Source organism: Macaca mulatta, chromosome 3, assembly GCF_049350105.2.
Source record: "Macaca mulatta isolate MMU2019108-1 chromosome 3, T2T-MMU8v2.0, whole genome shotgun sequence".
NCBI classification, from domain to species: Eukaryota; Metazoa; Chordata; class Mammalia; order Primates; family Cercopithecidae; genus Macaca; species Macaca mulatta.
The window spans coordinates 36,197,799-36,225,411 of record NC_133408.1 but is presented as its reverse complement, the minus strand read 5'-3'; the positions used below and the strand labels follow the sequence as shown (position 1 = coordinate 36,225,411).

Below are 27,613 nucleotides of genomic sequence, written 5' to 3'. Positions count from 1 at the left end.
TTTGAGAGGACACATCCCCAGCTTGCGGCTGTGTGTCTGAGCACGTGTGCCCCTGCCCTGGGCCAGCTGCCCGCCTCGGGAGCAGTCTCCATCCTCTCCTACCTCTGTGCAGCAATGTGGGCCGAAGCCCAGCACATCCGGCAGCTTCCTGTGGACCTGGCAGGCTGTGCTGGTGCCCAGAGGAGGACGTTTAAAAGGTTAGAGACCAGCCAGGCGCGGTGGCTCACGCCTGTAATCCCAGCACTTTGGGAGGCTGAGGCGGGTGGATCACCTGAGGTCAGGAGTTCAAGACCAGCCTGGCCCACATGGGGAAACCCCCATCTCTACTAACATACAAATATTAGTTGGGTGTGACAGTGTGCACCTGTAATCCCACCTCTTCAGGAGGCTGAGATGGGAGGATCGCTTGAACCTGGGAGGCAGAGGTTGAAGTGAGCTGAGATCGTGCCACTGCATTCCAGCCTGGGCAACAGAGCGAGACTCCATCTCCAAAAAAAAAAAAAAAGAAAAAAAAGAAAAAAAAAAAACTGCTAGAGACCTTTATTTTTCTTTCCATCCAGTCAATTCCAGACGAAACCCAGCTCTGAGCCACTCGGTGCTCCCAGGTGAGGACAGTTTGTGGCTGTTCAGCAGCCACGTCTCCTGCCCAGGGGCTGCCCTGGGCTCCTGCTAGACCGTGTCCACCTCACGGAGCGTGTAGTCCAGGATGGTGTCCTGACCCTGGAACTTGAAGTACCCGTGGAATTTCTTCTTCTGAAGCAGGAGTGGAAACCAGTAGCTGTCATCGGGCCACATGTCCTTGAAGGGGATCTGGTCCAGCTGGAACCAGCATGGGCGCATTTCTGTACCGAGGGAGGAAGAGGGGCACTGATATGCAACCCAGACTTCATGCTTAAAAACATGGTTTTTCCGGCTGGGCGCGGTGGCTCATGCCTGGAATCCCAGCACTGTGGGAGGCCGAGGTGGGCGGATCACGAGGTCAGGAGATTGAGACCAGCCTGGCCACCATGGTGAAACCCTGTCTCTACTAAAAATACAAAAAATCAGCCAGGTGTGGTGGCGGGCGCCTGTAGTCCCAGCTACCTGGGAGCCTGAGGCAGGAGAATGGTGTGAACCTGGGAGGCAGAGTTTGCAGTGAGCCGAGATGGCGCCACTGCACTCCAGTCTGGGTGGCAGAGTGAGACTCCGTCTCAACAACAACAACAACAACAAAAACATGTTTTTTTGTAGAGATGGGGTCTCATTATATTGCCCAGACTGGTCTTGAACTCCTGAGCTCAAGCGATCCTTCTGCCTCGGCCTCCCAGTGCTGGGATTCCAGGTGTGAGCCCCGGCGTCTGGCCAGCCCAAACTTACACTGACTCTCTGAGGAGTTCACCGAGTGATCGTGAGGAACTTGACGATCGTTTATATTTAATCCTCATGACCATGTTTCTCATTTTAGGGTAGGAAAATGGGCGCAGAGCAGGGGCGGGTACACTGCTGGAGCCTCAGTGCAGAGACCACTGCTCATGGGCCCCACACTGGCACTGTGGGGTGGAGGGGGACGCAGGCTGCCCGCTGCCTGGCACTCAGAGATGGTTTGGGCTGATGGCCTTTCTCCCAGACAGGAGATGGGACCCGCAGAGTGGGGAGGGGGAGCAGGCCCCGTGAGACTCACCGTCGCTCTCCGTGGGGGTCCCCTGGATGCTGTCTGTGTAGAAGATATGCACGTCCATGAGCTCAGGCTCGCCCACGAACTCAAACACGATCTGGCCCACCTTGTGCAGGGCGTCCACCGTCAGACCGCTTTCCTCCTGCAGCTCCCTGCGGGCAGAGGTGGATGGGGGAGGGAGGCCGTCAGGGCATGGCGCCACGCCCACACGATGGCAGGGAGGAGGAGCTGGGCATCTACACACAGCCCAGGGAGCCACCAGGGTGGATGGGAGACCCAGGAGGATGTCGCCCAGAAGGCGTTAGCTGGTCCTGACCTGGCTGAGCTTCAGAATCAGCTTGAACTGTGAAGACAGAGTTTGGTTGAGCGGCTCTGGGGAGGGGCCCGGAGGTGGTGTGGAGCCGCTGGTGGGAGGAACAGTTCTTGTCCGTGCTGTATGTGCACCAGTGACAGCCCAGGCCCAGTGTAGTCAGCCACTTGTCCATGGTCTCGAGACCTGAGGGTGGCAGGGTGGGGACCAACCCCACTTCCTTCCTTCCCGGTTACTTGCTTTTCCACAGCTGAGCATCAGAGCCCACGTAGCGGTAGTTATGACCGCAGGGGCCCTGGGACGCTGGTTCCGGGAACCCGGGCTCTATACTCTGGGCCTGTCTGCCCAAAGAAATGTCTGTCCAGCCTGGTGCCCCTTCTCTGGGAACACAGGATGAAACCACAGGCTTCTGTGATCTCTTTCCTGAGGGAGGAGCTCTGGTTTTAACTCTGGCCCCCGGGCTGCCCACACGGGACACGTGGCCTGGGCCTCTTCCTGCATGTTCTCGGGACACGTTCCCCACAGCTGTGCCTGGAGGAGGTGTGAGGGGCTGACTTCACCATGGAGTGCTCAAGTGCTGCCGTGCCTGGGAACAAGCCCTTCCCTGCTTCCCGCACACAGAGCCAGAAGGCTTCCCCGAAGTAGTCTAATGCTGTTGCTAATTTAAAAATTACATATTTGGCCGGGCGCGGTGGCTCAAGCCTGTAATCCCAGCACTTTGGGAGGCCGAGACGGGCGGATCACGAGGTCAGGAGATCGAGACCATCCTGGCTAACACAGTGAAACCCCGTCTCTACTAAAAAATACAAAAAACTAGCCGGGCGAGGTGGTGGGCGCCTGTAGTCCCAGCTACTCGGGAGGCTGAGGCAGGAGAATGGCGTAAACCCGGGAGGCGGAGCTTGCAGTGAGCTGAGATCCGGCCACTGCACTCCAGCCTGGGCGACAGAGTAAGACTCCGTTTCAAAAAAAAAAAAAAAAAAATTACATATTTGTTGTAGACAACCAGGACACAAAACGCCATAAACTCATCACCCAGGAATGCTACCGTTTCAGTGTTTTTCCTTTGGCTTTCTCCTCTGCTCATCTCTTAGAAAATGCAAACATTAACTCTTAATAGTTTAAAGTTAAAAAATAAAAATGCAAACAGGTTGGGTACAGGGTGGCTCATGCCTGTAATCCCAGCACTTTGGGAGGCCTGGGTGGGAGGATCGCTTGAGCCCAGGAGTTTGAGACCAGCCTGGGCAACATGGCAAAACCCTGTTTCTACAAAAAGAACAACAATTAGCCAGGCATGGTGGCACTCGCCTGTAGTCCCAGCTACTCAGGAGACTGAGGTGGGAGGAATGCTTCAGCCCAGGAGTTGGAGGCTGCAGTGAGGTGTGATCACTGCACTGCATTCCAGCCTGGGCAACCGAGCTAGACCCTGTCTAAAAAAAAAAAAAGGCAAACGTTATACACACTTTATACCTTGGGCTTTCCACACAAGAAAGGAGGAGTGCGTGACATTCTACACCTTAAGGAATCCAGCCGGCTTCTCAACTCCTATTTGGTATGGAAGAATAAAATGTTTCAACTTCGGGTTATGGTGGAAACCTGTGTTGGGCACAGCGGTGCTGCTGACCTCCCATTCTGAGCGTTTGCTTGCTGTGCTCAGTAGGGTTCTTGCTCAGTCCCTCAGCAGAGGCTTCCCGAAGACCCACTCCATGCTGGGAGACCCTGGGGATACACGGGCTGAGCCGCTGGGTACCTCTGTCTGCTTCTGTTACCATGCCTGGCTAATTTTTCTGTTTTCCTTTTTTTTTTTTTGTAGAGACAGGGTCTTGCTATGTTGCCCAGGCTGGTCCTGAACTCCTGGGCTCAAGTGATCATCCTGCTTTGGCCTCCCAGCGTGCTGGGATTTCAGGTGTGAGCCACCATGCCTGGCCTAAATGGTCGGATTGAAGTGATGCCTCCTCAGCTTAAACTGCAGGGACTAGAGAGGAAGCAGACCTGGAATCGATCGGCATTTATTCATGGAGATGGCTAATGAAAGTTGGACTTGAGCTAAAAAATTAACGTGTGTTTCTACTTGTGGGGTACAAATGGCTCCCCAGTTAGATGCAACAGAGATGTTCGGTGGGGCCTCGCCCGCCTCTTGGCGGCCGGCTGTTGCTCGTCTTCAGAAGCGTCACCTCCCAGTGGAATGTTGTGACTGATTTTAGTTCATCTTCCCCAGCTCATGGCAGCGTAGGAAGCATCAAGAATCCTCCGGGAGACAGAGCTGAAGCTCCATTTCCCAGGCGGGGAGCGCCAGGCAGGTGAAGACAACGCTGCTTCAGTTCTGCCCAAGTGTCTGCTCTATCCATGGCACTCGGTTCCCCACACGGCAGACGGGGAAGACGATGAGAAATTACATGAAACAAACAGGGTGGTGAGGCCTCTGTGGCGTGGAGAGGTGGGAGTGGCAGGTTCTGGCGGGCCTGCTTCCCATTGCTGCTCCTGCGTCCCTGGCCTCGCTGGTCTTTGGGGATCAGGGATGCTGTCTAGAAAGGTTGGCTCACACTGTGCACCTAAAGCCCAAATCTGCACGCCCCCACGATTCAGTACGCCCCACGTGCCTGTCCCCTGTCCCGCAGAGGAGGGTCTAAGTCTAGCCCTCTGGACCCCTGCAGGCGAGCGGGGAGGGCGCCTAAACCGGCTCTTGGCCTGGGAGTTAGGGCCCGTCCTGGGGTTCTCCTGATAGAATAGGGCTGAGTATTGCATGGATAAAGCAGGGACCAGCCTCCCTGGAGACTGGGCTGCTGAGGCTCCTGAGCAGCAAGGGCCTGGGGTTGCCCCAGGAGCAAACCCGTTCAGACTGGCAGGTACTGCAGCCCAGGGCCATGCTGGTGGCCTGTGGCTGATGGTACCTCATCTCCTGGACACGAGGCTGTTTGCTGCTGGGTTCCCCTAAGCACCAGCCTGTCTGGCTCCAGCGCCCCCGTTCCTCACGCCTGCAGGTGCTCCCCAATGAGGAATTGTTTCTTTTCTTTAAGACGGTCTCGGCCGGGCACAGTGGCTCACGCCTGTAATCACAGCACTTTGGGAAGCCAAGGCGGGTGGATCCCGTGAGGTCAGGCGTTCAAGACCAGCCTGGCCAACATGGTGAATCCCCCATCTCCACTAAAAATACACAAAAAAATTAGGCGGGCATGGTGGTGGGTGCCTGTAATCCCAGCTACTTGGGAGGTTGAGGCGGGAGAATCACTTGAACCCGGGAGGCAGAGGTTGCAGTGAGCTGAGATGGCGCTAAAATAAAAATTATGGCCAGGTGCGGTGGCTCACGCCTGTAATCCCAGCACTTTGGGAGGTCAAGGTGGGCGGATCATGAGGTCAGGAGATCGAAACTATCCTGGCTAACATGGTGAAACTCTATCTCTACTAAAAAATACAAAAAATTAGCCGGGCGTGGTGGCAGATGCCTGTAGTCCCAGCTACATGGGAGGCTGAGGCAGGAAAATGGCGTGAACCCGGGAGGCGGAGCTTGCAGTGAGCCGAGATTGCACCACTGCACTCCAGCCTGGGTGACACAGCGAGACTCCGTCTCAAAAATGAAAAAAAAAGAAATAAAATAAAAATTACATATCAGATTATATTAAAATAATAAACTTGTTTATCAAAATATCACAAAGTAGGAGCCACTGAGTAGAAAATATTTGTAATATATATAGTATCTGACAATTCACATCTAAAATATATAAAGAATTACAAATAAATCAGAAATCGTGACCAGCCTGGGTAATACAGTGGGACCCCATCTCTTAAAAAAAAAAAAAAAATTCAGAAAAAGGTAACCAAATTCAAACACAGGCAAAAGGCTTGAGCAGATACTTCACAAAGAAGGATATCCACGCGGTCCCCAGACTCACAAAGAAGGATATCTGGCCGGGCGTGGTGGCTCAAGCCTGTAATCCCAGCACTTTGGGAGGCCGAGACGGGCGAATCACGAGGTCAGGAGATCGAGACCATCCTGGCTAACATGGTGAAACCCCATCTCTACTAAAAAATACAAAAAACACTAGCCAGGCGAGGTGGCGGGCGCCTGTAGTCCCAGCTACTCGGGAGGCTGAGGCAGGAGAATGGCGTGAACCCGGGAGGCGGAGCTTGCAGTGAGCCGAGATCTGGCCACTGCACTCCAGCCTGGGCGACAGAGCGAGACTCCGTCTAAAAAAAAAAAAAAGATACCGAGGCGGCCTGCAGACTCACAAAGAAGGATGTCCACACGACCTGCAGACTCCCAAAGGATATCAATGCGGCCCGCGACGCTGTGAAGGTGCTCCCCTTCCACAGTCCTGAGGGCACGCAGAACCTCCGCGAGCTCACCGTCCCTACCAACATGGCAAAGATGAAAAAGAGAGAGTACCAAGTGTGGTTCAGCATTCGTTTGAATTAGCGAAACAGCTGTGAAAAGACGCTTGGCAATCTCTGCTGAAGCTGAACATCGACAGTTTTCCTCCATGGTAACTGTCCACAGGAAAGGGTGCACACGGGCACCAAAACACACGTCAGGACTGTTCCTGGCAGTTGCTTGCAACAGCTCCCAAGGGTAAGCCCTGCACGCACACCTGCAGCAGAGCTGGGGTCCTGCTGCAGAGAGGGTGAGCCTGCAGCAAAGCGGGTGAGCTGCAGCACGGGCCTCTGCAGGGCATTACCCAGCAGCTGGAGGAGCCACTGCTATGGCACATGTGATGCTGAAAAGAAGCCAGACAAGGGCGCAGCCTCTAGGATCCCACACCATATTTGGGAACAGGCCAAAGTCATCAGCTGTGCCGGAAGTCAGGGTGGAGGGCGGGGTCCCACGGTCCACTTCTTTTTCTTTTCTTTCTTTTTTTTTTTTGGAGACAGAGTCTGGCTCTGTCGCCCAGGCTGGAGTGCAGTGGCGCGATCTCAGCTCACTGCAAGGTCCGCCTCCTGGGTTCACACCATTCTCCTGCCTCAGCCTCCCGAGTAGCTGGGACTACAGGCGCCCGCCACCTCGCCTGGCTAGTTTTTTGTATTTTTTAATAGAGACGGGGTTTCACCGTGTTAGCCAGGATAGTCTCGATCTTCTGACCTCGTGATCCGGCCATCTCGGCCTCCCAAAGTGCTGGGATTACAGGCTTGAGCCACCACGCCCGGCCCACTTCTTTTTCTTGATCTATATGTTGGTTAAACAGGTGGACCTGCCAGGTGCGGTGGCTCACACCTGTAATTCCAGCACTTTGGGAGGCAGAGGCAGCTGGATCACTTGAGGTCAGTTCGAGACCAGCCTGGACAACATGGTGAAACTCTGTCTCTACCAAAAAATAAAAAAAATAGCCAGATGTGGTGGTGCACACCTGTAGTCCCAGCTACTCAGGAGGCTCAGGCAGGTGAATCGCTTGAACCGGGAGGTGGAGGCTGCAGTGAGCAGAGATCATGCCACTGTACTCCAGCCTGGGCAACAGAGCAAGACTCCATCTCAAAAAAAGAAACAGGTGGCCGGGTGCGGTGGCTCACACCTGTAATCCCAGCACTTTGGGAGGCCGCAGCGGGTGGATCACAAGGTCAGAAGATAAGATACCATCCTGGCCAACATGGTGAAACCCTGTCTCTACTAAAAATACAAAAATTAGCCGAGCATGGTGGCGGCCGCCTGTAGTCCCAGCTTCTCAGGAAGCTGAGGCAGGAGAATCGCTTGAACCCGGGAGGCGGAGGTTGCAGTGAGCCAAGATCATGCCACTTCACTCCAGCCTGGGTCACAGAGCAAGACTCCATCTCAAAAAACAAAAAAACAAAACAAAAAAAAAACCCACTGTGCAATTTTCTCTATGTGCATGACACTTCAATAAAAGTGCAAGTTACGCTGGGCGCAGTGACTCACGCCTGTAATCCCAGCGCTTTGGGAGGCTGAGATGGGAGGGTCGCTTGAGGCCAGGAATTTGACACCAGCCTGGGCAACATGGCAAAACCCTGTCTCTACTAAAAATAAAAAAATTAGCCAGGTGTGGTGGTGTGCACTGGTAGTCTCAGCTACTCGGGAAGATGGCTTGAGCTCAGGAGGTCGAGACAGCCGTGAGCTATGACTGTGTCACCGCACTCTATCCTGGGCAGTCCTGATCTTATAGAATGATTCTGGAGAAAGACTGGCAGGAAGTGAATCATTAAATATGATTAAAAAGGGTGAGAGTGCCATGAAGGAAAGATACAGGATAAGATGTGTTGAGAACGACGGGTGGGGAAGGCACTTTCTTAGCTGTGAAAGCTGTCAGGGGTGGGGTGGGGGGACAACCGGATGAAGAGCAAGGTAGGCCACAGCTTGGGATGTCCCAGGAGCAGAGACTGGGGAGGGAGGGGGCAAGGCAAGCCCGTGGGGGGCTCAGTGGCTGACACAGGAGGGCGGCTGTAAGTGCACTGAGAGGTGTTAAGGGTTTAATGTGTGAGTATGCGTCTGTGTGTGTTGCGGGTTGGGGGAGACCCAGATGCAGTCTGGGAAGGGCCACCTGGCAGCTGTGTGGAATGGGGACTGCAGAGGGGAGGGTGGAGGCCATGAGGGCCAGCCCAGCTACGGGGCTGCTGCACCTGTCCAGGTGAGGGGGATGGAGCCAGGTTACACCCGAGGATGGAAGTCACAGGCTTCCTGCTCTGTGTCTCAGTTCCCCCACTCAAACCCTGGGCTGAGCGCAAGCCACCGCTGTATTCAGCAGTGAGGGTCTGGAGTGCTGGTGCCTCTGTTTGTGTAATATTTACAGAGGGTAGGAGGAAAGTTCTTTCGACCGTGACAAAGTTCAGAAGAAAATAAATCAGGGCTGCCAAGGGGGCCTGTGCTTTGCTTGTCACCAGCAGGACAAGGAGAAGAAATCCAGCCACGTGGAGCTCCTCCATCCAGCCTCCTCAGCTCTGCCGCCTGCTGCCCTCACACCCCCCACTTCTCTGCACAGCTGGTGCTCCTCCAGCCCTCTGTGCTTCTGTGAAGGTCTCTTTCCTCCCTCCCTCCATGCCCTCCCAGCCAACGTCAAGCCCTCAGAGTGTTTTCCTGGTACCCAGTTAATCACCCTTCCTTTCTCCTGGAGGACCCTGGCCACCAGGTGTGGACTGGACCTCCTTCTGCAGGTCTCCTGAACCCGGCGCCAGACAACACGAGAGCTCCAGAGGCAGGGACTGACCTGTTCCTCCCTGTGTCCCCAAGCCCCACACAGAGCAGCGCTACCGAAATCCATGAGGTGATGGGTGGTCTTACCAGATCAAAGACAAAGGGCTGGGCAGGAGAACCCCCAGGGCCACCTCTCCTGCCTGTTTCCTGTGCTGCTGTTGCTCTGCACACACTCCTGGGATGGACATGCTGGATGCCCGATTCACACCCAGTGGTCCTCCTCCCCAGCTGCGGCCCCCAGCACAGCCTATCGCACTGGCACCTGCCATGGTGACTGATCAAATGTGTCTGCATGGCTGGAGCCCAGGGTCCCAGGCCTTAGAGGGGAAGCACACGCAGGGCTCTCCAAACTGAGGGTTGGGACCCACATGATCCGGGAAATCAGCTTAGTGGATTACAATTGAAAAAAAGGGTCAAGCCAGTGGCTCACGCCTGCAATCTCAGCACTCTGGGAGGCCCAGGAGGGAGGATCGCTTGAGCCCAGGAGTTAATGAGACCCCATGTCTACGAAGAATTAAAAAACTGAGCATGGTGGCATGTGTCTGTGGTCCCAGCTATTTGCGAGACTGAGGCAGGAGGATCGTTTGAGCCCAGGACTTTGAGGCTGCAGTGAGCCATGAGGGTCCCACTGCACTCCCGCCTGGGTGAGATCCCATCTCTGGAGAAAAAAAGAGACATGAATCGGAAAAGTAGAGTGCCCTTTGATGTAATCAGGGCAGCTACTGCAACTTATTTTAGCTGTACCTGCATACCTGAGTGTGTATATTCTATCATATAAAACGTGTTTCTTACTGCAGGTTGTGATGAAAAAATTGGAAAGCCACTGGGGTCCTGGCTTTCTTGCGTGCCAGGACCCTCTTTACTCTGTAGTTCTCCTCTCCAGGGAAGCTGGCCTACCTTTCTCAGAACAAAAACATGAATGGGGGCTAACATCTGTGCAGCGATGTTTACACAGATGATCTCATTTACCCTGTGAGGGGTGAGGGGTGTCTGGAGGACTGTGTGATCTTGGGTAAACGGCTCAACCTCTCTGGGCTTCAGTTCCTTCCTAGGTGAAGCTGGCTGTGTTAAGGATGCATACTTTGTGTACACTGGGTGTGAGATAAAAGCAATCATCAGCGCCACTGAACAGACAGAGGAACCAAGTGACTGACGAGCCCTTCGGTGACAGTGAGGGTGCCGGGAGGGTTCAAGTCAAGCCATGATGCACAGAAGCTTCCAGATACACCCTGAAGCCCCCAGCACCACCACGCCACAACAGCTAACACGCACTCAGCACTCACTACACACCATGCACAACAGCTAACACACACTCAACACGCACCACACACCACACACAACAGCTAACACACACTCAGCACTCACTACACACCACGCACAACAGCTAACACACTCAACATGCATCACACACCACGCACAACAGCTAACACGCACTCAGCACTCACCACACACCACACACAACAGCTAACACACTCAACACGCACCACACTACACACAACAGCTCACACTCAACATGCACCACACACCACAGCTAACACACACTCAACACTCACCACACACCACACACAACAGCTAACACACACTCAGCACTCACCACACACTGTTCTAAGTCCTTTGTGTTCATTTCCTCATTTCATCTTCACAAGAGTCCTAAGGGCTGCAGACTGGTCTTCATTCTGAGATGAAGACACTGAGGCTCACAGGTTAACTCCCTGCTCCGGGTCACTTAGCTCTAAGTGGTGAAACCAAGGGTGTGGCCCTACAGCCCAAATCCCTGTGCCCTGGGAAAGCCGGTTCCACGGCCAGACCTGCCCTGTCCTTACCTCCTGGCCCCATCCTCGATGGTCTCTCCTTCTTGCACTTTGCCCCCGAAACCATTCCACAGGCCGGCCCCGAAGCCTCGCTTTTTCATGCCCAGGAGAACTCGCTGAGGCTGCAGGACCAGCACCAGGGTATAGAGCCTGGAGGCGCCCATGGTCCCTGGGTTCTGAAAGGAAGGCGAGAGGGCAGTCAGTTATGATGCGCGTGGAGGAAGCACGTGCCAGGGGCCAGGAGGACTGGGATGTGCTCTGGGAGGCAGGGTTGGGGGGGGGTACGCTGTAATTCCCCAGCCCTGCCACGTGTGGCTTCCCTTGTGGCAGGTGGAAACCTGCCATTGAACCAATGATTTTCTGGGGTAGAAACAGAACCCAGTGGTCAGCAGGGCTGATCAAGCAGAACACAGGCTGGCGCTACCTTCCTTCTCCACAACTCAGCCCTCAGGTGCAGAGGACATGACCTTTCCAGACTGCACTCTTGCTCCTGCGTCTACCCCCAGGAACGCCCTCCCATAGGCACACAGTGGGGAACAACGGTCCCCGTGCCTGACCAGCACCCAGATAACCACAGTTTATCCTGTGGTTCTCAGGTCAGGCTTCAACTCTGGCCTTTTGATTAATAGGAGCTTCTTTCAGTCTAGTGGGACCTGGCCTCTCTGTAGCAGGCTTCCAGATCCCCAGGAAATGTGTGGTTGTAGACACAGGTCCACCCAACAGGGCCTGGCTAGTCCTCCCTCCTGTGACAGGAGTTTATACCCCACTCACTCTGCTCCTACTGTGGCTACTGTAGGACCTGGCACCCAGGGGGGGCCACTGGAAGTCGCAAGGGCCCTTCCTGCTCCCATAGGTGTACAGGTTCAGGTTCAGAGGACTCTCAGGGTGATGCCTCAGCCAGGTCCCTGATGGAAAAAGGACCCTGAAGAAATGCTGGAGGGCCAGGACCAACTTTCCTTTATTTATTTTGAGACGAGATCCTGCTCTGTTGCCCAGGCTGGAGGAGAGTGGCATGATCTCGGTTCGCTGTAATCTCAGCCTCCCTGGCTGAAGCCATCCTCCTGTCTCAGCATCTCACATAGCTGGGACCACAGGCATGAGCCACCACACTCAGCTAATTGCTGTATTTTTAGTAGAGATGGGGTTTTGTCATGTTGCCCAGGCTGATCATGAACTCCTGAGCTCAAGCAATCCACCCACCTCAGCCTCCCAAAGTGCTGAGATTACGGGCGTGAGCCACTGCGCCCAGCCAGGACCAACTTTTCTGGGGTCCACACCTGGCTGAGACACAGGATTCAGGACCAGTGATCCTCCTTGGAAGCTGTGGTGTCTGAGAAAAGGGACTCGATGGTAAGCAAAGAAGAGGGCAGGGAAGTGCTGGGTAGAGGAGGGCGTGGTCTCTGGCTAGGGCTCCACCCCCAGGCCTGTGCCCAGGGACCTAGGTGAGGACAGGCATTTCTGTTTTCCTGCCCAAATGTTGCATTTCCCAAGCCTGCCACGTCCCAGTCCTGTGCCTATAAAACCCCCCAGACCCTAGTGGGCAGATACACAAGCTGCTGGATGTCAAAAGGACGTGGAAAGCACAACAACAGGCACCAGCAGGGAATCAACTGGAGGAAGCATGAGTTTGGCCCAGGCTGCTCAGGAGAATCACCTTCCCACTCCAGCTCCCTTCTGGCTCCCCCATCTGCTGAGGGCGAATTCCACTTATAAAACCTTGCACTCTCTCTCCAAGCCGCCCTGTGATCTGATTGCTCCGGTACATCAAGGCAAGAAACGCGGGGACACAGAAAGCCCTCTGTCCTTGCGATAAGGCAGGGAGTCTAACAGCTAACACAAGCCACCTACAAGGCTGAACTTTCAGAGTACCCTCTAACACACGCCCACGGGGGCTTCAGGCGCCGCAAATATTCACCCCCAGACACTGCCTGCCCGTCTCTATGCTCCCCTAGAGGCTTGAGCAGCGGGGCACTGAAGAAGTGAGCCACATCCCCATCGCAGGCCCTTCGAGGAGGACAAGGGAACCTTTCCCGTGTCACTGAGACTGGGTCCTGGTGGCGGAGGCAGGTCAGACAGGGTAAGTGGGTTTGTGGCTGAGCTTCACACAAGGCCCGTGTACTTTGTCCCAACACTGATCTGTTCCTGCCAGAAGCCACGGTTTCCAAAGTAAATTTCTGTGATGATTTACTCCTGGTCTCCCCCACGCCTCCGCCCCGCTCTCCTCATCTCTCCCCCAAGCCCTCGGCCCCGCTCTCCTCGTCTCTCCCCCAAGCCCCCGGCCCCGCTCTCCTGGTCTCCCCCGAGTTCCCGGCCCCGCTCTCCTGGTCTCCCCCGAGTTCCCGGCCCCGCTCTCCTGGTCTCGCCTAAGCCACCGGCCCCGCTCTCCTGGTCTCCCCTAAGCCCCCGGCCCCGCTCTCCTGGTCTCCCTCAAGCCCCCGGCCCCGCTCTCCTCGTCTCTCCCCCAAACCCCCGGCCCCGCTCTCCTTGTCTCCCCCAAACCCCCGGCCCCGCTCTCCTGGTCTCCCCCAAGCCCCCGGCCCCGCTCTCCTTTTCTCTCCCCCAAGCCCCCGACCCCGCTCTCCTGGTCTCCCTCAAGCCCCCGGTCTCCCTCTTCTGGTCTCCCTCGAGCCCCCGACCCCGCTCTTCTGGTCTCCCCCGAGTTCCCGGCCCCGCTCTCCTGGTCTCCCTCAAGCCCATGACTTGGCTCCCCCGTTCTCCTCCCGCCCGCTGGCCCGGTTCCCTCGCTCCCTTGTCACCACCACTACTGGGATCCTCGCGCGCGCTTTTCATACCTGCACCGCCGCTTCCGGGCGCCGGGCCTCTGACCGGAAGTGAGGTCAGGCACTTCCGGCAGCGCGCTGCCGACGTGGGGAAAAATCCATGGCGGGGTGAGCGGGGCGCTACTTCTTTGTGTGCAGGTTACGGGAGTGGTTGGGGGTCCGCCCCGTCGCCTACCTTGGTCCTGGCCTCGGGGCTGGGTGACGAGCGCTGGGCACTGTGGCCGCACTTAGGGAGCGCGACAGGGACGAGGCCGGGGTTCCTGGTCGCAGTTTCCCGGGAGGAGGGCGCCCTCAAGTCTCCAGGGGCAGGGCCGGCTGGGCCGTGGGGAGGCTGGGGCCGGGGGCAGAGTCCAGGTGCGGGGGGCAGCGCCGGGGCGCAGATCCGAGGCGCCAGGGGCTAGCCGGGGGCGAGAGTTCGTTTCGTGGGCGGGGTAGCTCTATTGCCCACGCTTCCTGGGCTGTCGAGTGGGTTCTGGCCCCCGAGACCGGCCTGTGCCATTTTCCCGGGAGACCCCTTAAGCCAGGTGAAGACAGCGACTCACGGTCAGCGGTCAGTGCCTCCTGGCTGGTCAGCACGCTTTGGTGCTGCAGAAGCTGGAAGCTTTGGCCGTGGAGCCATGGGGTAGTAACTTTTATTTATTTATTTAAATCAGAAAGACATAGAGACCGGGCTTGGTGGCCCACACCTGTCATCCCAGCACTGTGGAAGTCTGAGGCAGGAGGATCCTTTGAGCCTAGGAGTTCGAGACCAGCCTAACCAATATAGTGAGATGCCATCTCTAAAAAAAGTTTTTAAAAATTAAAAAAAAAAATTAGTCCAGGCATGGTGGTGCACACCTGTAGTCCCAGCTACTCAGGAGGCTGAGGTGGAAGGTTCACTTGAGACCCAGAGGTTATGGCAGCAATCAGCTGTGATTGTGCCACTGCACTCCAGCCTGGGTGATGGCGAAAAAGAAAAAAAAAAGAAAAATGGCTGGGTGAGGTGGTTCACGCCTGTAATCCCAGCACTTTGGGAGGCCAAAGTGGGTGGATCGCCCGAGGTCAGGAGTTTGAGACCAGCTTGGCCAACATGGTGAAACCCCATCTCTCCTGAAAATAGAAAAATTAGCCGGAAGTGGTGGCACACACCTGTAGTCCCAGCTACTCAGGAGGCTGAGGTGGGAGGTTCACTTGAGCCCCAGAGGTTGTGGCTACAGTCAGCTGTGATCGTGCCACTGCACTCCAGCCTGGGTAATAGCAAAACCCTGTCTCTAAAAAAACAAAAAGAAAAAAGAAAAATGGCCGGGTGCAGTGGCTCACATCTGTAATCCCAGCACTTTGGGAGGCCAACGCGGGCGGATCACCTGAGGTCAGAAGTTTGAGACCAGCCTGGCCAACGTGGTGAAACCCATGTATACTGAAAATACAAAAATTAGCCGGACGTGGTAGCAGGTGCACGCCTGTAATTCCAGCTACTTGGGAGGCTGAGGCAGGAGAATTGCTTGAACCCGGGAGTCGGAGGTTGCAGTGAGCCACCACTGCACTCCAGCCTGGGGGCCAGAGTGAGACTCTGTCTCAAAAAAAAGAAAAAACGACATAGAACTTACTTGGTAAGGTTGTTCTCAGAGTTAAATGAGGGGAGGTGTGTATAGCTTCCTGCTTAGCTATTGTGGGCTGTGAACAAATTGTTACAGCATAGCTTATCCAGAGTGTGTTGGAAATTGTCCTTCAACGATTCACAGAGGTTTAGTTCAATTTTATGTTAAGACATGTAGGTGAGAGGATTGTTTGAGCCCAGGAGTTCCAGTCTGCGTTGAGCCGTGACCTCACCACTGCACTCCAGCCTGGGCTATAGAGACCCTGTCTCAAAAAAAAAAAAAAAAAAAAAAAGGAAGGAAAAGAAATATGACAGGCCAGTCCCCCCGTATTATTGCCAAAGCCCTGAACTAGGTAACTAAGGCAAGGATCTGTCCTTAGGAGGTTTTCTTGCAGTCTCTCAGAACTCAATGAACATTTTTGCCACATGAGAAAAGAATATTACTTTAATTAATTAATTTACATATTTACTTATTTTTTGAGACAGAGTCTCGCTCTGTCACCCAGGCTGGAGTGCAGTGGCGCAATCTCGGCTCACTGCAACCTCTGCCTCTGGGTTCAGGTGATTCTCCTGCCTCAGCCTCCCGAGTAGCTGAGTTTACAGGCACGTGCCACCACGCCCGGCTAATTTTTGCATTTTGGTAGAGACGGGGTTTCACCATGTTGGCCATGGTTGGCCAGGCTGGTCTCGAACTCCTGACCTCAGGGGATCCACCTGCCTTGGTCTCCAAGAGTGCTGGAATTACAGGTGTGGGCCACCATACCCGGCCCCCTAATCTCTTTTTATAAGGACATCAGTGCTATTGGAATAGGGTCTACCCATATGACCTTGTTTTAACTTGGTCCCCTCTTTCAGGTGTGTGGGTGTATTTGGGTCCTGTCTCCGAATACACCCATATTCTGAGGTACCAAGGGTTAGGACATCAACACATGAATTTTGTGGGGACACAGTTTGGCCTGTGATGCCTGCTTTTCGGCTGTGTAGCCTTGTCAGTTCACCTCCCCTCCTGGGCCTTGGTGCCCCATCTCTAGAAATGAATGAGTTGATCCGAGGGCCCCCCCAGCTTGTGGCCTGCCATTCTGTGTGATGCCAACCTGCCTTCTCCTCTTCTCTCCCACCAGGTACTTGAAGCTGGTGTGTGCTTCCTTTCAGCGCCAAGGGTTCCATACTGCTGGGAGTCGCTGCAAGAATCGGACAGGTGCTGAGCACCTGTGGCTGACTCGGCATCTCAGGGACCCGTTTGTGAAGGCTGCGAAGGTGGCGAGCTACCGGTGTCGAAGCGCCTTCAAGCTCCTGGAGGTGAACGAGAGGCACCAGATTCTGCGACCTGGCCTTCGGGTATTAGACTGCGGAGCAGCTCCTGGGGCCTGGAGTCAGGTGGCGGTGCAGAAGGTCAATGCCGCAGGCACAGGTGGGTCCTCTGCACTGCTGTTGGCACCTTCTGGCTACCCTGAGGTTGAGTGGGCATGGGCAAGCTGCCTCTGCCAGTGGATGCAAGATGCTGGAGCCCTTTTCTAAGGCGTGCGCTTCTGAGTGGGTGGTTTAGTAGGGGTGATGATAAAAATAGGATGCTGCCATTTTCAAAATGAAAGACAAAGTAGAAAGGTGCGGTGAAAATGGAAATCACCTCGCATGAGACCGCCCGGATGTACCAGCACCAGCATGGTGGTGTGTATCCTTCCAGGCTTGTGTTTGCATAGATCCCTCACATTTTCAAAAGCGATGTTGTTCCATACTCTTCTTGCTAATTTGCAGCCTTACTGGAGCTATTTTTGCTTAATAATACATACATACATATATACGTACATACATAGATACATAAATATTTTTGTTTTGTTTTGTTTTTGTTTTTCCCCACCCTAGAGGGAGTCTTCCTCTGTTGCCCAGACTGCAGTGCAATGGTGTGATCTCAGTTCACTGCAACCTCCGCCTCCCGAGTTCAAGCGATTCTCCGGCCTCAGCCTCCTGAGTAGCTGGGATTACAGGTGCCTGCCACCACACCTGGCTAATTTTTTGTTTTTGTTTTTTTAAGTAGAGACAAAGATTTCACCATGTTGGCCAGGCTGATCTCAAACTCTTGACCTCAGGTGATCCGCCCACCTTGGCCTCCCAAAGTGCTGGGATTACAGATGTGAGCCACGGCACCTGGCTACTCTTGATGTATTGACATCTCTTCCCAACAGCCCAGCTAAATTTCCAAGTCCCGTAAGCCCTGGAGCTTCCTGGTGGCCCCACTGGGGCTGCTCCCTCCAGAACCTAGAAGAGGCTTCATGGCCAGGGCTATGGATTCGCCACTCTGGGTGAAGCTGAGACGCAGTTTTCAATCTGTTTTATATCTTAGGGTTTTGAGTAAAATTTTCTGTATAGAAAGGTTCCCCTGAATAATGAGATCAGCCAGCTGCCCATACGACGGAAGACACTGTCGTCATTGCGAAAGTTTCATCCTGTTCCATGTAGTGCTTGCACCATAGGCTCTTTAGCCAGCTCCCTCACTGTGGGCGTCAAGCTTACTTTTGGCTTTTTGCTGGGATGCGTGTGCTGTGGAGAATATCCTTGCTGTTTATGTTTCCTGCTGTAAAGCCAGGGTAGCTGCATGCACTGGCATTTGAACAGGGTGAGACAGTCCACCCAGAGCTCTCCCAAATCTCTCCCAAATACCTTAGAGTAGGGATACTGGTCCCCATTTATTGGTGAGAAAACTGAGGCTCAGGGTTTCATGACTTGTTGAAAGTGCAGACCTGGAATGCTGGTATATCTGCCCCACTGCTGGTTTGCGGTAGGTTTGCCGTGAACTCTCAGTGTCTACCTGCATCCGCTTGGGTGGCCCCTGCCCAGACTTAGGCTGGGATATGCCTCTTCTGGCTTTTGAACAGCCCTTTTTTTTTTTTTTTTTTTTTTTGAGATGGAGTCTCACTCTGTTGCTCAGGCTGGAGCGCAGTGGCGCCATCTCGGCTCACTGTAATCTCCACCTCCTGGGTTTAAGTGATTTCCAGCTAATTTTTGTATTTTTTAGTAGAGACGGGGTTTAGCCATGTTGGCCAGGCTGGTCTCGAACTCCAGACCTCAGGTGATCCTCCTGTCTCTGCCTCCCAGCATCCTCGAGGTGCTTCCTGGTACGTCCATCGTGGTCGGCCTGAACAGCCTTTTTATTGTTTTTCAGCTCAGCATTTATTGACTAAATAAGTGGATTTGTGTTGGAAATGTCAGTTCCTTTTCTCATTGCTGAGCTTATCACCGTGGAGTCCTCCTAGTAACTGATTTCAGTGGTTTCTGTTCCCCTAAGTGCTCCTCAGATGAAGCAGGAGAGTGGCTCAGCGTGCCTTGTAGGAAGAAGTGACAGAAGGAGACAGCGTGAGCGTGATCTGCCTGGGCTTGTCCTCCTGGAAGTCACAAGCATGCAGCCAAAGCTGTTTGCCTTCAGTGGAAATTTCCCAAGGTTGTAACATATTGGATATTATAGGAGCGAAAGCTCAGGAGCATAAAGTGAGGCATGAGGCCGGGCGCGGGGGCTCGCGCCTGTAACCCCAGCACTTTGGGAGACTGAGGTGGGAGGATCACCCGAGGTCAGGAGTTCGAGACCAGCCTGGGCAATGTGGTGAAACCCCGTCTCTACAAAAAATTAGCCAGGGGTGGTGGCATGTGCCTGTGGTCCCAGCTACTTAGGAGGCTGAGGTGGGAGGGGTCGCTTGAGCCTGGGGAAGTCGAGGCTGCAGTGAGCTGAGGCCATGCAGTGGAGTGAGACCCTGTCTCTCTCTCTCTCACACGCACACACACAAAAGGATAACTTGCTGATATTTGAGTAACACCAGTTGTAAAACTAAAAAGGTGCCATTGTGTCACCTTAACCTAAAACAAGACTTGTTTCCTATAACTGATGTCAGCGTCTGCCTCCCCCTCTTCTCACTCTGTACCTACATTCAAAGCCCCTCTCACAAGCCCAACACCCCCATCTCCCCAGCAGTCCCCTCCACTGAGGAGAGCCGTAGTTCTGTTGAGAAGTGTCAGAGTTGATAAGCTAAGGGTAGAGTCACAGATGTTCTTGTTCAGTCTGCTTAACAGAAAGGCTGTTCCAACGGTAGGGGGCGAGGAAGAGACCATGTTTCATTCCTAGTTTAAACATTGGAAGTCCAGGTATTTTGAAGATTACCTCATTTTTCAAAGGTAAAACCCCTCAATCTTCAGCCCAGGAAAATGGGACGCCTCACGCCTCATTTTTTTTTTTTTTTTTTTTTGAGACGGAGTCTCGCTCTGTCGCCCAGGCTGGAGTGCAGTGGCTAGATCTCAGCTCACTGCAAGCTCCGCCTCCCGGGTTCACGCCATTCTGCTGCCTCAGCCTCTTCTGAGCTGGGACTACAGGCGCCCGCCACCTCGCCCGGCTAGTTTTTTGTATTTTTTAGTAGAGATGGGGTTTCATCGTGTTAGCCAGGATGGTCTTGATCTCCTGACCTTGTGATCCGCCCGCCTCGGCCTCCCAAAGTGCTGGGATTACAGGCTTGAGCCACTGCGCCCAGCCTCATGCCTCATTTTAGCTGGGTGTCCTGAGTAGCTGAGACTACAGCTAATTTTTATATTTTTTTGTAGAGATAGGATCTTGCTATGTTGCCCAGGCTGGACTAGAACTCCTGGGCTCTAGCAGTTCTTCTCAGCCTCCCAAAGTGCTGAGATTTTAGGTGTGAGCCACCGCACCTAGCTGGTATCAGTTTTTGTACATTATTTTGTATGTGTTCATTTTCCTCATCTCTTGACTTATTTCCAGTAGTTTCTACATTGGAAGCAATTGGATTAAGGTGGAGAAGGAGAATGGATTTATTGATTTAATCCAGAGGCACTTTATGCACTAGTATATTATTTTCTTTTTCTTTTTCTTTTTTTTTTTGAGATGGAGTCTCGCTCTGTCGCTGAGGCTGGAGTGTAGTGCTCTTGAGATGAAGCAAGAGCATGCCTTGTAGGAGAAGGTGACAGAAGGAGAGAGCGTGAACGTGATCTTGGCTCACTGCAACCTCCGCTTCCTGGGTTCAAGAGATTCTCCTGTCTCAGCCTCCCGACTAGCTGGGATTACAGGCATGTGCCACCACACCTGCCTGAGTTTTGTAGTTTTAGTGGAGACAGCATTTCCCCATGTTGGCCAGGCTGGTCTCGAACTCCTGACCTCAGGTGATCCATCTGTGTCAGCCTCCCAGAGTGCTGGGATTATAGTTGTGAGCCACTGCGACCGGCCTATTTTCTATTTTAGTTTATCAAAAGAGCACTCAGAGATAAGAACCCTTTCACAGAGAGTGAGCCTTGGGTAGTGAAATGATACCAGATTTGGAATCAGAAGTCCTGGCGCTTGGCACAGGTCTGCCCATGGCTGAGGATGACTGTAGGACAGTTACTTCCTGTATGGGCCTCAGCTTCTCAGATGTTAAGGCCCACGACCTCCCCCACCACGTGTCTTTATAGGATGTATAGATAGAAAAGGCCTGTGTTTACCTATTTGCACATTAGCTCTTTGCATTGGTCTTGACATTTTACTTTTATTTCATCATTTTGTTGCATGTACTATATTTTTGTGAAAACATTCAGGGTGTAAATAAATAACACATTCACCATTTCTTCCATAGATCCCAGCTCTCCTGTTGGCTTCGTGCTTGGGGTAGATCTTCTTCACATATTCCCCCTGGAAGGAGCAACTTTTCTGTGCCCTGCTGATGTGACTGACCCGAGAACCTCACAGAGAATCCTCGAGGTGCTTCCTGGTGGGAGAGCAGATGTGATTCTGAGCGACATGGCGCCCAATGCCACAGGGTTCCGGGACCTCGATCATGACAGGCTCATCAGCCTGTGCCTGACCCTTCTCAGCATGACCCCAGACATCCTGCAACCTCGGGGAACATTCCTTTGTAAAACCTGGGCTGGAAGTCAAAGCCATCGGTTACAGAGGAGACTGACAGAGGAATTCCAGAATGTAAGGATCATCAAACCTGAAGCCAGCAGAAAAGAGTCATCAGAAGTGTACTTCTTGGCCACACAGTACCAGGGAAGGAAGGGCGCTGTGAAGCAGTGAGGATTTCTTGTGCCATTTTCATAATGGTCATTAGCTTCTTTTAAGCTCGAAACGTAGCCTGAGCTCCTTCCGGAAGAGTTCCTGGGAGATCTGAGCTGATTTTGGAGATGGAACAGGACAAGTGGGGAGTCTCTTTCTTTTTTTTTTTTTTGAGACGGAGTCTCGCTCTGTCTCCCAGGCTGGAGTGCAGTGGCGCGATCTCCACTCACTGCAAGCTCCGCCTCCCAGGTTCACGCCATTCTCCTGCCTCAGCCTCCCGTGTGGCTGGGACTACAGGCGCCTGCCACCGCGCCCGGCTAATTTTTGTATTTTTAGTATTTGGGGTTTCACCGTGTTAGTCAGGATGGTCTTGATCTCCTGACCTCGTGATCCGCCCATCTCGGCCTCCCAAAGTGCTGGGATTACAGGCGTGAGCCAGCGCGCCCGGCTGGGAGTCTCTTTCTTTCTCTCTCTCTTTTTAACCAAAAAGAGATGACAAAACTAAGTTCAGGGGCCATGGAAAATGAAAAAGTCCTCTATATTGATTTGTGAAGAGAAAGTTATCAAGAGAAAGAGGTGAGGATGGAAGGATGAAGAGAGACAGACTGTGGGAAGAATCAGAAGGAATCCGCTGAGGCAGGGATGGGTGTGCCCATGTGTGCCTTGACGGGACTTCATCTTACAGACTGTTAAACTGTCACACAGAAACAGGCTTTCCACTGCTCCTCCCAGAGCACCATGCACAGGTTTCCAGTTCTTAGTGTGGCTATTTAAAGTAGAAAATCTGGGGGCTGGGTGAGGCCACTCACACCTATAATCCCAGAAGGCTGAGGCTGGGGGATTCTTGAAGTCAGAAGTTCAAGACCAACCTGGGCAACATAGCAACACCCACTGTCTCTACAAAAATGAAAAAACAAAAAACCAAACCAAAAGAAAAATCTGAAATTTCCATCTGGGGATTAAATTCTTTCTTTCTGGTGAGTAATCTAGAGATTCATGCATTCTTCAAGCAGCAGAAGTTCCCAGAGCGATTAGGGAAGACGTATGGTCTGAATTTACTCATGCACTGGGTGTGCTTTGGTTTTCGCTGGAAATTTGTATCTGTGTCTGGACTCCCAAGAACATAAAGGTAATTGCCAAAGCAAGCAGTGATGTGGTGTGTTTATTTTCTTTTACTCTTCTAGGAACTCGATGCAGCTTTATATTTATTTATTTATTTATTTATTTTTTTTTTTGAGACGGAGTCTCGCTCTGCCACCCAGGCTGGAGTGCAGTGGCCGGATCTCAGCTCACTGCAAGCTCCGCCTCCCGGGTTCACGCCATTCTCCTGCCTCAGCCTCCCGAGTAGCTGGGACTACAGGCGCCTGCCACCTCGCCCGGCTAGTTTTTTGTAGTTTTTAGTAGAGACGGGGTTTCACAGTGTCAGCCAGGATGGTCTCGATCTCCTGACCTCGTGATCCGCCCGTCTCGGCCTCCCAAAGTGCTGGGATTACAGGCTTGAGCCACCGCGCCCGGCCGCACCTTTATATTTAATAAAATAGAAGTTGCATTATTGTAAGGGACTTTCATGCTTTTAAGTTTTGTTTTTTTAAAACTGGCTTCCTCAAAGCCATTTCCTGGAGGTGTACTCATCCCTCAAGAAGTGTGTTGACTGTAACTATGATTCAATTCCAAGCACCAGTGCGGTAAGTCTGGAAACCCAGGAATCGCCATCAGGGATCTGGGGCTTGGTCCAGCTCCCCAAAGGAAACTGCAGGTCAGATGTTTTGACTTGTTTTTTTTTTTGAAACGGAGTCTCGCTCTGTTGCCCAGGCTGGAGTGCCTTGAAACGGCTCACTGTAAGCTCCACCTCCCGGGGTTCATGCCATTCTGCCTCAGTCTCCTGAGTACATGGGACTACAGGCACCCACCACCAAGCCCGGCTAATTTTTTTTTTTTTGTATTTTTAGTAGAGACGGGGTTTCACCGTGTTAGTCAAGAAGGTCTTGATCTCCTGACCTCGTGATCCACCCGCCTCGGCCTGCCAAAGTGCTGGGATTACAGGCGTGAGGCAAGGCGCCCGGCCGCCAGATGTTTTGGCTTTTCATTTTATTTCTGGTTGCAGTCAGGTAGTTAAGTCCAGGGACTCTCTTGCCCTACTCCACCTCGTTCTCATTCCCTTTCATTTCCGGGGCACACAACTTGGAAGTCTTTTTCTCTGGAAGAAGAAAAATTCAATGTAGACCCTTAGGAACAGCATCTTCTTAGAGGGAAGCCAGGGACTGGGCAGAGGTGGGAAGAAGAGAGGAGGCACACTCTTCTCAGGAAGGCTCCAAATTGAAGGATAGACGAAGGTTACCGTAATAATAGTGGGGCCTGACCTCACCCCGTTGGATTTTGTGCCTTGGCTTGCAGAGCATTAGGAGGTAGCCTAGTAGCATAAATTGCATTTCTAGTGGGCCCAGATAAAAGCAAAATAACGGATTGATTCAAGCTGATACTGAGTAGCAAAATTTTGGGAAGAGTCAACAATGCAAGTTTGTTGCAGGAGGCTGCTATGGGCGCGGCTATTCCACACATTACGGCGCGAGGCGAAAGCCTTAGTGGAAGCGCGTCCTGCGCGGGGTCGGGGACCCCGACTGCGCCTTGGCCCGGCCTTCGGTTCCGAGTCCTTTCCGTGTGTAGTCTCCCGGGGGTGGCGGCTCTGGGTGCGGGCACGGAGGCCCCAGGACCAGCTGGTGCGAAGACTCGGTTCTTTACGGCCCGGTTCCCACCCAGGTCTCGCGAGAGCGCAGGCGCAAGTGTCGCGATAAGTGGGCGCGGGCGGAGCGGAGGGAGATCCGAGCGGCGGCGGCAAGTGGGCTGCGGGAGACTGAGGTGAGCGGCCCGGCCTTCGCGGGCGGCGGGGTTCTGGGGTCCTGGGGCCCCGGGGGTGGCAAGGGCGGGGCCGAGGGCCCGGACCGGGTGTGCCCGCCAGGGTGGGGCACAAGGACCCTGGACCCCGTGCCTCAGGACCGCGCGCCCGCCCCGTCTCCCATGGGCGCGCTCCCCTCTCTGTGCTCTCCCCTCCTCTCTCCTCCTCTCCCCACTCCCCTGTCCCCACTCCGCTGTCCCCACGCCCCACTTCGGGCTGTGCTGGGTACAGCGGGCCCCTCGCCTGGGTTTCCGCAGCCGTCCCTTGTGCCAGGGCGGGCGGCCGAGGGGCGCGTGCTCGTGGCCCCAGCCCCGGGGTCTGGGTGCCCCCCGTGGGGGTCCCCGTGCCCGCCGTGGGGGTCTCCGGGCTAGGGTGCCGGCGCGCCGAGGAAGGGGCCTGAGCTGGCGCCTGGTGGAGAAGTCGGGGCTGCAGGGGCTCTTGGCATCCTCGTGGCTCGCGCGGGCCCGCTCTCAGGAAGGGGGCGTGTGGGCCCGGTTTCCCCTCGGGGATGGCAGGGGTCGCCCTGGTCTCTTCTGGGCAGTGGAGGAATTGGGCTGTGGAGCCTCCCTGCAGGCGGGCCTGCCTCTGCGGGGCTCGCAGCCTGGGGAGCTCAGGGCTCTGCTTGCAGCAGGCCGAGGTTCTTGTTCAATGGAAACTCAGAAACTGTGCAGCTGCAGGAGTTCTACCTTTGGTTGTTAAACGCGCTTGGCTGTTCCCCTTGTTAGGGCTGGTGGGCCGGCCTGCGTGAGACCATCGTCAGCGCAGGTGTTAGGGGTGCAAAGTTCTTTGCTGCTGCTTGTCTTCAGCCTTCCAACGCCAGACAGACCCAAGTTCCCAATCTCCGTTCTGTAACTTTTTGAAGCTTCAGTTTCATCATCTCTAGAATCTGTGTAAAAAGACCTGATTCACCACCCTGTTAAGATTGAGCTTACAAATGTAGTGCTGGTCAACCTGCGGCTGCATTCCCATTATCTAGCAGTGGAAGACTTGAGGGATATTGACCCCATTCCCCACAACTTTGCAAGTAGATTTCACTGTCATGAGTTGACAGATGAGGAAGCTGAAGTTCAAGAAGTCTCCGTGCTCGGAAATGTCAGATACCTTTCTTTCCAGTACCTAGTTGAAAATAGTAGTAGTACTTATTAATGTCACTAGAAATAAACAATGAAAATTAGCACAGCTGTGATGATCATCTTTACTGTCACTGTTGCATGCCTCATTTCTGATTCCCAGAGGCCAGACTTTTTAAAAAATTAATTATTATTATTTTTTGAAACGGTGTCTTGCTCTGTTGTCCAGGCTGGAGTGCAGTGGTGCGATCTCAGCTCACTGCATGCAACCTCTGCCTCCTAGGTTCAAGCAATTCTCCTGTCCCAGCCTCCGGAGTAGCTGGGATTACAGGTGCATACCACCACATCCGGCTTTAATAGAGACAGGGTTTCACCATGTTGGCCAGGCTGGTCTCGAACTCCTGACCTCAGGTCATCTGCCCGTCTTGGCCTTGCAAAGTGCTGGGATTACAGGCATGAGCCACAGTGCCTGGCCTTAATTAATTAATTAATATTTATTTATTTTGAGGCACAGTCTTACTCTGTTACCCAATCTGGAGTGCAGTAGTGCGGTCTCAGCTCACTGCAACTTCCACCTCCCAGGTTCAAGCGTTTCTTGTGCCACAGCCTCCTGAATAGCTGGGATTACAGGCGCGCACCACCACACCCGGCTAGTGTTTGTATTTTATTAGAGATGGGATTTTGCCATGTTGGCCAATCTGGTCTTGAACTCCTGACCTCAAGTGATCTGCCTGCCTCCACCTCCCAAAGTGCTGGGATTACAGGCGTGAGCCATCCCACCTGGGCAGGAGGCCAGACTTTTTTGTGAGTGCTCCTGGTAGTTAGTTTCAGGCATCAGCTGACTGGATTCAGGAATTTCTAGAAACCTGGGAAAGCATCATTTTTGTTTCTGGGTGTGCCTGTGAGGGTGTTTCCAGAGGTGATGAGCTTGGGAGTCTGAGTGGACCAGGTGCTGAAGATCCACCCCCCAGTGTTGGGGGCACCATCCAAGAGCCTGGGGCCTGGAGAGGACAAAAACAGAAAAGACGAATGTGTCCATCTGCCTGCGGGAGCTGGGATACACCCTTCTTCTCCTCTCCTCAACAGCAGCACTCCAAGCTCACCGGCCTTTGGTCTCCAGGACTCGTTCCAGCAGTTCCTCGAACTGAGAATTACACCATCGGACCCCCTGGCTCTGAGGCCTTCAGACTTGGACTGTGTCACACTGCCAGGCTTCTAGGGCTCCAGCTTACAGACGGCCTGTTGTGGGACAGTCTCCCTAATCGTGTGAGTCCGTTTCCCTAATAATGCCCCTCTCGTGTGTCTGTCTCTGTCCTGTTGGCTCTGTCTCTCTGGAGAACCCTCTTACAGTGCTGTGGGAGGATGTGCCACCTGAGTGCTGAGCTCCGCCTCTTGGGCGCCAGCTGTCTGTGTGCAGCTGAGACTCAGTCGGTGGCTCGGTGGCGGGGATTTGGTGGCATGCTTTCTTGCTTCCATTTTTTGTCTGGTAAATTGGCAGCATGGCTCCCAGTTGCCTTTGAAGAATGTGGTTACAGACACTGGTGTATTATGGGCTCCAATGAGCGTTAGGGGAGTGGGGATGTCCAGAGGCCCCGCTGACTGCACAGCTGATGGCACGTAGAAAGGCTGGCCCTGACCAGTCCTTTGTCTGTTCCCAGAAGGAAAGCAACCATGGAAGACCTGGGGGAAAACACCACGGTTTTATCCACCCTGAGATCTTTGAACAACTTCATCTCTCAGCGGGTGGAGGGAGGATCTGGACTGGATATTTCCACCTCGGCCCCAGGTTCTCTGCAGATGCAGTACCAGCAGAGCATGCAGGTGAGTGGCATGTGCCTGGGTGGGAGTCTTCTCTGGGGAGACCCCTGGGCCCAGGCAGGGCCTGTTCAAGTGTTCTGTAGTTGAGGTGGGTCAGTATTAGCTCAGCCTAGAGACCAGCTGCTCATCTTCCAGGCCTCACTGTGGCCACTTCTCGTTTTGGGGCAGTAGCTGGAGGCTAGTTGGGGCCCTGAGCCATCCTGGCTCGAAGGCCTGCCTTGTTAGCACCCTGAGTGGGCCTGGCGCTCAGCATTGCATTCACACAAGTGCACCCACAGACCCTGGTGATAGGATCGGAAAGCCAGTTCGTTCATCTAATTGAGGACAGAACCCAAACTGCCTGGGAGTGTGAGCAGCAGGACCGTCGGGCAGGCTGTGTCGGAAACACAGTGCGGGAGTGCCCGGCAGCCCAGAGACAAAGCCACAGCCGTGAGCAGAAGGACGGGATGTTTTGTGGTCTCAGGCTGTAGAGGGCCATTTTCAGATTTTGGGGTGATTTTTACGGATTTCTTCTATAAAATAGTTGTATTTGGTTTCGTTACAAGTT

General features: G+C 53.8%; 3 protein-coding genes across 37 annotated transcripts in view; 2 read left to right on the top strand and 1 right to left on the bottom strand.

Moving 5' to 3' along the window:
• Positions 1–525: 525 nt before the first annotated feature.
• NUDT1 (nudix hydrolase 1) lies at positions 526–13,722 on the bottom strand. 4 transcript variants are annotated; one of them, NM_001261225.1, is made up of 4 exons: positions 13,697–13,722; positions 10,917–11,080; positions 1,661–1,806; positions 526–842 (listed from the first exon to the last, which is right to left on the bottom strand). In NM_001261225.1, the coding sequence occupies exons 2-4, from the start codon at positions 11,066–11,068 to the stop codon at positions 670–672; spliced, it is 471 nt and encodes a 156-aa protein (NP_001248154.1). In that variant the 5' UTR covers positions 11,069–11,080; positions 13,697–13,722; the 3' UTR covers positions 526–669. The 4 variants fall into 4 exon arrangements, with proteins under 4 accessions (NP_001248154.1, XP_077851257.1, XP_077851259.1 ...); XM_077995131.1 differs by lacking the exon at positions 13,697–13,722 and adding an exon at positions 12,820–13,099; XM_077995133.1 differs by lacking the exon at positions 13,697–13,722 and adding an exon at positions 12,559–12,789.
• Positions 13,723–13,758: 36 nt separating this feature from the next.
• Positions 13,759–21,365, top strand: MRM2 (mitochondrial rRNA methyltransferase 2). Its single transcript, NM_001266892.1, is given in 3 exon segments — positions 13,759–13,792; positions 16,382–16,671; positions 20,864–21,365. Coding segments are annotated over 3 exon segments (741 nt in total). The 5' UTR covers positions 13,759–13,784; the 3' UTR covers positions 21,307–21,365.
• A 2,671-nt stretch (positions 21,366–24,036) lies between these two features.
• MAD1L1 (mitotic arrest deficient 1 like 1) overlaps positions 24,037–27,613 on the top strand; it is a 423,997-nt gene continuing 420,420 nt past the window's right edge. For 6 of the 32 annotated variants that reach the window (XM_077995973.1, XM_077995957.1, XM_077995967.1 and 3 more), the window contains exons 1-3: positions 24,037–24,141; positions 26,335–26,514; positions 26,907–27,069. In XM_077995973.1, the coding sequence (XP_077852099.1) occupies positions 26,920–27,069 (150 nt within the window). In that variant the 5' untranslated portion in view covers positions 24,037–24,141; positions 26,335–26,514; positions 26,907–26,919. The remainder of the gene's footprint in view (positions 24,142–26,334; positions 26,515–26,906; positions 27,070–27,613) is intronic. The other 26 variants (XM_077995965.1, XM_077995959.1, XM_077995968.1 and 23 more) reach the window with 12 other exon arrangements.

Coding starts and splice junctions, on each gene's coding strand:
- NUDT1 (XM_077995133.1), bottom strand. CDS start 12,669: ATGTACCGGAGCAATCAGATCACAGGGCGGCTTGGAGAGAGAGTGCAA. Junction 11,081..12,558: donor AAGGGAGCTGGAGTGGGAAG/GTGATTCTCCTG, acceptor CCTTCCTTTCAG/AACCCAGGGACCATGGGCGC. Junction 1,807..10,916: donor ATCGAGGATGGGGCCAGGAG/GTAAGGACAGGG, acceptor CTCTGCCCGCAG/GGAGCTGCAGGAGGAAAGCG.